Here is a 9,740-nt window from a genome sequence, read left to right on the forward strand (position 1 = left end):
ATATGAATTAACAGTTGGCAGTGAGCTGCTTCTGAACAGTGGCAAGCTGACCATCTCTGTGACAGACAAATAGAAGCTCATAACGGTTTCTGTCGGCGTACGCTCCAAGAACGTTACCGCAAATGGAGTTAGGATCCCCCACCTCTCATACCGTTCATAAAATGAGTCATAAACACCTGTCTGTGAAGTTAAACAGCTTAAGATCAATGACTGCATAAGTGCACAGGAGCAGACTGGATTGTACTCCACCACACGTTAACATCTGGGTTACACTGACTTCATGTAATCCTGCTCTTAGGTTACATCTGCCATTACTAACCCCAGGGTTGGCCTACTACTGCCAGCCTGGCCTACAGGTGATGAGGCATGTGACACTTACTCCAAGTGAATGAAGGAAGAAGAAGAAGAAGAAGAAGAAGAAGAAGAAGAAGAAGAAGAAGAAGAAGAAGAAGAAGAAGAAGAAGAAGAAGAAGAAGAAGAAGAAGAAGAAGAAGAAGAAGAAGAAGAAGAAGAAGAAGAAGAAGAAGAAGAAGAAGAAGAAGAAGAAGAAGAAGAAGAAGAAGAAGAAGAAGAAGAAGAAGAAGAAGGAAGAAGGAGCATCAGGAGGAGGGGGGGGGGGGGAGTAAGGGATAATGTGCAGTATATGCCGGTCATTATCTGAAACAGACGAACAGGACCCCAATGTTTCCAATATCAGCGAACATTAATATGTTGCAGCCGTCATTACAAAGATTCCAAAGAGCCGTGTAAATAAAGACACTAGAGGAGTTTGGCACATCCCGCCCGAGGGGCTGTACAACTAGGCACGGAACAAGCCTTCCCTGTGTTCGCTTTTCCCGCACTCTCCCAACCTTCAGTACTCCCGCGCCTGCCCATGGGGAAACGATGACCTCCAACCATACATGGCTCATCTCAAGAGCTGAGCACTGAGCGCGCACACAAGAAACATTCTCATTGCTGCTTTGAAGCAAGACGGGCTGTGCAGTGTACTCAATTTAAAAAAATTAAAAATTAAAAAATAGAGAGAGGCAAACCAAGCCCTCTTGGCAAGGTTCCCATGGAGACAAGAGAGCATCAGTCATGCCACTCCCATCATACCATTTGTCTTTCATTAAAAAAGTTAAATAAAAAACATACCAAGTAAATAAACCAACAAAATAAAACATAAACAGAGTTCCTTCTGAGCTAACGATAACTTTACTACTATGGTTGAGTGTGCGTGTGTGTTTGCTTGCGCATGCTGCATGGGAACATTTCTCCACAGTGCATTAAACCAATGTGATGGTGGCCTTCACATGAACTTCAGTTGATAGATGCATGCTCTTGACATTGGCAAATACAAGAGTATCTTTGATGCAAACAAATCTTTTTGCTGAGGCGAACCCTGTTTTTGAGCGTTTTTAGACCACAGCATGAACACTCAACAAAAAGCTCATCGAGGCCTTCAATCTCGTGAACACAACTCGCTCCTAAAACTCACGTAGCCATGCAGGTACATCACAAAAAGGGGAATCTTATTTCAATCAATACCCATTCAGGTGGACATCACCACAAAAAAATCCTCTTCCTCTCTTGAATTATTCTCTCCTGCTATTTCTTCCCATGTGACGTGAATGCTCAGGATGAGACCACTGCCACTGATCTAACCTCTCATTTCAACATGTTCAGAGCTGCACTCTCTCTCACACACACACACACACACACACACACACACTCACTCAAAAGCATAAACACAGCCCACACAGCAGAGGCCAGAGGATGTCTTTACTCTAAATGGGACCTCACACTGATTCACTGCACGTCATGTTTGCTCAAGATTTTTGTTCCCCATATCTAGTTTTAGGTTTAGGATTTCAATTAAAAGCCAGAACCTTTCCATTCAGTTTCCACACATGTTCTCCCATATCTTTGAGGAGTTTTTATCTTCAAAGTAACTGCTTTTCTGAACTTGTGTAATGCTATTCCAAATACAATACTGGCGATGCAGGTTTTATGCTACAACCTACTGTAGGTTAAAGTAGCCTACTTTAACAATCACTTCCTCTGTCGTCTTAAGGCAAAACAAATTACTCAAGGACCACTTCCTGTTAGTAGTCAGAAGGAGGACCTATTTAGGCCAATGTCATACAAGGATGGCTCAGAGATATATTCTGAGAAAGGATGACTTTAGTTGTAACCCCCTCCCTCTAAACATGACTAAATTGGTGTTCTGAGCTAATGAACATGCAACAGCACCAACAGCGAATAAATGACTGACAGGAGTATTAAGTGTTAATACTGAAGACTCAAACAAATGCACTCAACAAAACCCAACCCATGCATTGCACCTGTTCTGGAGTTGCTATGCGAATGCCAAGTTACACTCAATCAAGAGGCAGTATGCCCTTTTCACTTAATAAGCGTCAGAGAGTATTAAAATCGATCAATTTGCTAAACTGGTCGGTATCGGTCACTTGAGCAGACACTGTGTTCGTTGCGTACAGTGCTTCATGTCAACAAGGAGCTACACATACCGACATCTTGTTACATGACTGTGATTGTCATTGTGGATTTATATTAATATGGTTTTACCACATCCATTCTGCAGATGTTTTTTTTATCTCAAAGTGAGTTGGGCCCCTAGTTTGGCGCCGAAAAGAGCTGGTGGAAAGGGCAGGGCATGCTGAACGGCACCAAGTGAGTTGATGAAGGGAAAGGTTTGGTTATGTCACTTGCTGAGGTGCGACTTGTGGTAGCAGAAGTTTTCGGACAGAAACAGAAACTCTTAGTAGGTTACTTTCGCTCCTCTCCCCAATAGCATAGACGACGTACTGTGTGCTGATGCATGCTGGGAGAATGATCTTAAGCTTTTAGTCTACTGCAACAGCATATTAGGTTCACCTCAGGTGACTATGGTATTCAACGTTAATTAGATTGACATTTTACCAATTACTTGCTTTTTCACTTGGAGTTATTTTGGGAACAAACTGTAGACTATTTGGTACAGTCGGTGCATCCAGAACCGGTGAACAGGCGAGTGGCCTATTTAGCTGAGCATTGGATCAATGGGAGAGTGTGGCCATCAGCTATTGATGACTGTATGTGTAGATTTACTAACGATATGGGATATCCCAAAGACAGGTAAAACCCCTGATGTGTTAAATGCAAGAGCAGCAGCGATCAGTACCCTACATGAATGGGGAATGCATAAGATGTAGGAGGTTGCAGGGTATGTTTATGTTGATAAATTTGACCACGCCGAACCTGAATGCAATCTCTTTCTGCATTCCGTAGCTGCCAAAATAAGTGTTTTTTTGTGGGAAATGCGCTGCTGTGCTGCATTTCTTCTTCTGCCTTAGACTACGACAAGAAAGGCCATTTTTGTATTTACATCATGGGTGACAGTCGTTTAATGCTTACTGAGCATTTAATTCAAGTCGGATAAATTAGACTACCTCTTCCCAGAGGACACTCGACTCTTTCAATGGGTTTAACCTGTTAAAACAAACATTTTCTTCTTTTTTTTTAACAGCATGCCAGGATATATGTTAACTCTGGGGTAGATTAACTGCATTAACAGGTTTGCTAATATAGAAATACTGTATGTAGGCATAATGGGCCACTCTTCCAATACAGGGAATGAGATTTTTTGGCAGATAGATTTTCAGTGGCAGTGATGGTTTGTGTTTGGCTTCACTGGCAGTGATGGTTTGTGTTTGGCTTCACTGGCAGTGATGGTTTGTGATTGGCTTCACTGGCAGTGATGGTTTGTGTTTGGCTTCACTGGCAGTGATGGTTTGTGATTGGCTTCACTGGCAGTGATGGTTTGTGATTGGCTTCACTGGCAGTGATGGTTTGTGATTGGCTTCAGTGGCAGTGATGGTTTGTGATTGGCACATTCAAATGTTCCCTGTCAACGACAAATATGTCACCACAACTTTATCCAAAATCCACACCTCAGGGAGAAGCCCAGCCGTAAATGACTGCCAGGTGTAATAGGCCATTTCCGGCAGCCCTTTTTGCCGCCAAACCAAGGCCCTTTAAGTTTATTACAGCTATACGAACCCTACGAACTTTAGTGTTGTGAGCACCTTTCTTTACCAGTTTCTAAAAGGCATTCGGCCCCGTTCTAGCCCAGACCAGAGCCATACCAGGACCGGATCCGTCGCACAGCTTGCTGCCATCCGCTTTAAAGGTGAGGTCCGTGATTTGGTTTCACAAAAGGCTGTTGATATTTGAGCTCAACAGCAAATCAAGTTGCACCCCTTCCTTCCGTGCTCCGGAAGCACGTGTGTTGATTGGCTAGGATTGTTTATGGCTCGGTCTGGGCCACTATGTTTGTTTCCTATTTACAGAGCCAGGACTGTGTACGAATACCAAACCGCTAGCACTGAAGTGATAGCTACAGGACTGTGGAGCAATACATTGACTTTGAGAAAACGGTATGGGATTAGAAGGGTGGACTGAACCTTTAACTCTCTAATTCATCAGCAAAGTTCACCTGAAATGTTTTTCCCTCATGATTTATTAAAGACAGAGGGAGTGGGTACATTTGATTTACTGAAATAAACTAATTTACATTCCAATACAGAACGGCGCATGAACAAGGTTAACATCTTCCCTGAACCTTAGACCTGAAGAAGTTTCTCAAAGTGTTTTTGTTTTTGTTCATCTGACCGCAGGCACTGCTGAAGCCTGCCTCTAATTGCCATCTTGGAGCCAGGTTGAACGTGAGCCGTGTCATGGAGTCGCCCAAGACACACACAGTGTGCACAGGAATTCCCAGCATTCTGGCTCTTTACAGCAATGGCCCCTCTGCTCTTAACTCATGCCAAGGAAAACAACTGCTGATATCAAACACCAGAAGGAACAATTTCCATTTCCAAATAGTTTCTGATAAAAAGTTATGATATTGTTCGTTGGAGATCTTAGAGGAACCGAACTCAGTAAAAAAGACGAGGCGACATAAATGGAGTGCCATTAATGACAGCTGCTGTGGGTTGCTCTGAGGGGAAAGAACAGGAAAGGTGGGGACACACTCGTGTGCATGGGAGACATGCACTTCAAAACGTTCAGCCTTGTGCAGCTAGGCTCTTGGTCCATCTTGTGTTGCATGGGTTTAATCTCTAGGTAGAATCTGGAGTCACAGATCACTGCCAAAGATGCGCTGGAGTAAATCAGCTAGGCTGAATGTTAGTCAGAGCAAAAAAAATAAATAAAGTCAGCACTATAATCAATCAAAAGGGATCCGTCTCATCAGTGATGGAATAACGGTAGCTCAACTGCTGTAGTATAGTGCTAACACCACCATGTTCATGGGTATGACATCCAGAGAGCAAACATAGTTTAGTTTATGTGTATGCACATCTGTGCTGAACCTTAAATTGATCTGGAGAAATGGGTCTTCTGAACGAATAAATGTAAATGTTACTGTTTCTACAAATAATGTAACCTTTCTACAAATACCCTCCTTTAGAAATATAAACACTTCTGACGATGCTGTTTTTCATCTACTCTGGAATTTACATAATGTAAGCAGATACGTGACAATAAAAGACCTGCCAAGGAACTGAATCTGTACGCGGCTCAAAATAGCTCATTGCTGCATGAAAACGGGTGTCAGGTTATTCAGTGAAAAACATTGTTTTTAAAGGAAATGATCAAAATGTGAAATGTGGAAGTTCCCACTATTCTAATTATTCTGTGTATGAAAATCAAATCACTACATTCACCATTACTAGCAAAACAAAAATGATGAATGGCACAGAGTTGCCTTGTCTCTCACACACACACACACACACTCCAATAAGTCCAATAACAGACAACAGAATGAACAGTCAACAGACTCCTTCTCCTCCTACTACTACTACTACTACCATAACCACCATATAAACGCCACTGCAGTCATACAGGAACATAAACCTTCAGGCAGAGGAGTTTGCTTTCATTTCACTTCAATTTCACTTTCCTTTCTTACAAAACACATTTAGCTAAACTCTCACAATAAAAAAAAAACACATCTGACTCCAAATTTAGGAAAACCTGTGATATAGGATACTAGTGATGGATTCCATCAGTGGTGGAGTCCTTGTGAATGAAACGCCGACACAATAAATGCATTTCACAGCAAGGGAAATCAAAATGTTGCTTGTGGTTTCACAGCAGATTGAGTACAGCTCTAAGAACAGCCTCCACCCTATGCTTTCGTTTCGGCTTTCGAGGACATGACAGATCACAACTGGGAGAGGAAGATGTTTTTATCAGGCCAGCATCCTGTTTGTAGGCAGAGAGAGAGAGAGAGAGAGAGAGAGAGAGAGAGAGAGAGAGAGAGAGAGAGAGAGAGAGAGAGAGAGAGAGAGAGAGAGCTTCTATTAACTAATGAGAGTAATACACTTAAAGCATTTACGAGTGCTCCTTCAAGGCTCCTGGTACACACTTCCGTCTCGTGTTTCCTGGCCTAACAAATGGACAGGGAAGAGCAGGGAAGGCACTTCAAACTTGCTTTTGTTTCATTTAACGAAAGTTTTAGGCAACCCAAGGCCCAAAACAACTGTACTTGTGGCTGGACAAAACCATGCCAATGATTGGGTTGTTTGTCATGCATACATAACCAGGCACTGATTCAAAGGTTGTTTTCATATAACAGTAATGTAGTCTGCTGCACAATCAAAATGGGTTTCAATAATTAAAAGTGATTAGGTTTTCTTCACTCTAGTTTATTTTGGAGGAAGGCACTGGGATTATAATCTTGAGTTATGATATAGAAATGTGTGTCTGCAAACCGAGGCAGATTTTTTTTCTTTCCATTTTGAAGTTAAAGCCTGAGCATTCTGAAACTAGTGTGCAAAGGGTTAGCATGACTTCGGTGTATTATTTTTAGTTGAAAACCAACTCCTTTAGGTTTTTCGTGTCAGTCAACCACAGATAATTGAAAAGCCTGTGAAACTAGTGTTTTGCACAATATTGACAACAGAAGTCACTCGACAACAAATCCAATTACGTGCAACCTTGAGAACAGCATTTGTGCATGGCCAGCTCAGAATGTGGATTCTCGAAACACAGCACCTTTTGATTTCCACGAGTCCATAGCCCATACAGGACTCGGGGCACAGTACTGCTTTTCATAAGTGCTGTACAACCCCTGTGCTGTGCTGTGCACACGTCAGAATCGCAAACTTTCAAGAGAATCTAAAAAAGTCATTTCCTCGAGTTGGCAAAAAAAAGCCATGAAAATAACCTATTTACAAAACAGATATACCAGACCCTAAATAGATTTTCTATAAGTACCTGTTGGTCCTGTATGTTTGGGAAATTGAAAATAATTCTCTCCCTGCTGTCTGGGTAGTCAATGTATAAGGTCTATCTTATTTTCTATAGAAAGTCAAGAAATACAAGGTGGAATTGAGAATCACTGCAATCCATAGCACCGCCTAACCACCACCTATATCTTTCCAGATGGGCCACTCTGTGTTTCTCACCTTACTGTAAACAACTGAGATGATACAGCTGCCATTTCTACTGCCTGGACAAGAAATGGTAAACTAAATGGTCAAATAAAAATCATACTGCATTTTAAAATGGAGCATGGTGGACTGCATGACATCTGTTGCAAAAGCAATCTGCCATTTTCCTAAATGCATTCAGCCCATTTCATTGAGAAATGAGAGTTTGTTTCCATTGCTTGGAATATACATGCTATGAAAAAACACAGCTAGTATTATGAATTCAGTGGTTATGTAGGGGGAAGTGTTTACCTTCAACAAAGGACAGAAGGGTTGCAAATGAATTAACTTCAGTGTGTGTAGTTTGTATACGCCGACTTAAAATACACTACCATCTAACAGAAAAATATGCTGCAACTCTAGACATTTTGGCAAAACATTGGATCAAGTGATCCAGTCAGTCATGTGACAACGCTTCTCTTCCATCTCTGAGGGTACTAGTAGGATCTGAGCTTGTAGCAAACCTGAAGTAGCCTGTTTTACAGTGTGTTCATACAGAACTCAAAACTTTTAAAAACCACAGCTTGCATCACCAAACCTGCTACTACCTAAATGAAAGAACAACAAATTGTACAAATACTTCTCTTAACAGCTACATAACTTTTCAAACTTTGGCCTGCTAAGCATGTCTGCCATAAGTCACAAATCGAATACTACCTGCGGCTTACAATAATACTATTACTGCATTGATGCTACATTCTGATGTTTGCTCAGCCTTACCTAACTAAGCTAGGCATTGCATCAAATATAGAGACAATTAATAGAGGTTTAAACAAATCGACAGTCTGACTGAAATAGGTGGTATTACAGAGCTTTTGATAGGAACTTTCAACAACAAGTTGATGAAGGGTAAATATCCTATCAGGCCGAAAAGCCACGTAAAACCAACTCACACGGCCTGAAAGGTATGTCTGTTTCACAGAAGCTAGCATGCTAGAATGCTGGGTACATATTATTAAGGAGTCATGTACAATGCAAGTTAACTAGCCTAAGTTACCTTAGTGGCAAAGATTGTGGAAGCAACAAAAAAACAAAACGTGGGTATAGGCTATACCGTTACACAATAGCCAGACTGTTACCACTTGTAGCATGTGTGATATGAAATGATGCACAGTGACGATTACGTACCTGCTATAGACAAGACAGTCCATATGATTTATTTCTTTATCTGAGCGGTGTCTCCTGTAATCCTCCCATAGATCCTTAATTGCAGTAACAGACAAAATAAAGACAACCGGGGCCAGCGCTAACTCTGGCTGAAAAGCTTTTACCACCGGCACAAAATTCAATAAAGCTATGAAAACAAAATACACGTTGGCAAATCGGTGGAACTGTTCGAAAAGGTTTTTCGGCAAGAACGAGAGCAGAGTATATTTGGTTGTTTTAATCTTGTTGTCTGCATAGTGTCTGTTAGGGTTATCTTCTCCTTTGGCATTATCATAAAGTATATTTGCGTGTACAGTCCTGGTTTTGCCTTCCTTCTTGCTTTTCTTTCTCTTCTGCTTCTTAACTTCAGAACCTTTGACTCCGGTCTCTCCAACCTCTCGCGCCATACTTTAGGCTACCCCAAACGCCAAACTTTTGTTTCTTTTCCGTTCTCTGAAACAGGCAGATACTAAGTAATCATGCTTATCTCTGTCCGTTTAAAAGCAAGACAGAAATCGTGGTTTACGCTGAATACTCCTTTTCACACATTTCTATGTTTTCCTTACTTTCCCTCGTCAAAGCCCTAAAAACTTTTAGTGCATCTCGACTTTTTTTTCCTGTTGCAGCTGGGGATGCTTTGAAAACGAGGACGTGTTAGTGAGCGACCACCCCATGCCCGTTATGCGCATGTCCATAGATCTGCAAACCAAAGAAACAAACTTGCGCAAAGCCATTCTCGGTAGTGAGGCTTTGTTGAGACATTTGGATCATTTTGCCGCAGTTGCTACTTACTCAGAATGTTCATGACGAATAGATACAAAAATCTTGTCATTTCTGACGAAACATGACTCCCACGCCCCGCCTCTACCTAGTTCGCTTATTCAAGGATGGAACTGCCACGCGTTATCGCAGGAGCTTAGTGTCCTTCCGTGAAGTCACTTTGTTCGTACACTCTGTTGCTACTCGGAGGTTCATTTATGAATTCCCCGATCTGTCTATATATTTGTGTCTATCGGGCAAGATGTTGTTCTCTGCTTTGAACGCTTTGCAGTGTGTTATCTTTGTCACGATGTACTCATATTTTACTGTGGTTTCTATGTACTTAGAACATGC

At 41.7% G+C, this 9,740-nt stretch overlaps 1 protein-coding gene across 1 annotated transcript in view; it reads right to left on the bottom strand.

Annotated features, from left to right (window-relative positions):
- Positions 1–9,438, bottom strand: part of atp10a (ATPase phospholipid transporting 10A) — a 41,371-nt gene extending 31,933 nt beyond the window's left edge. Inside the window, exon 1 of the mRNA XM_031574508.2 lies at positions 8,610–9,438. Within this exon, the coding sequence (XP_031430368.1) occupies positions 8,610–9,034 (425 nt within the window). The 5' untranslated portion in view covers positions 9,035–9,438. The remainder of the gene's footprint in view (positions 1–8,609) is intronic.
- Positions 9,439–9,740: the final 302 nt, after the last annotated feature.

The sequence above is a fragment of the Clupea harengus genome, chromosome 10 (genome assembly GCF_900700415.2).
Source record: "Clupea harengus chromosome 10, Ch_v2.0.2, whole genome shotgun sequence".
NCBI lineage: Eukaryota > Metazoa > Chordata > Actinopteri > Clupeiformes > Clupeidae > Clupea > Clupea harengus.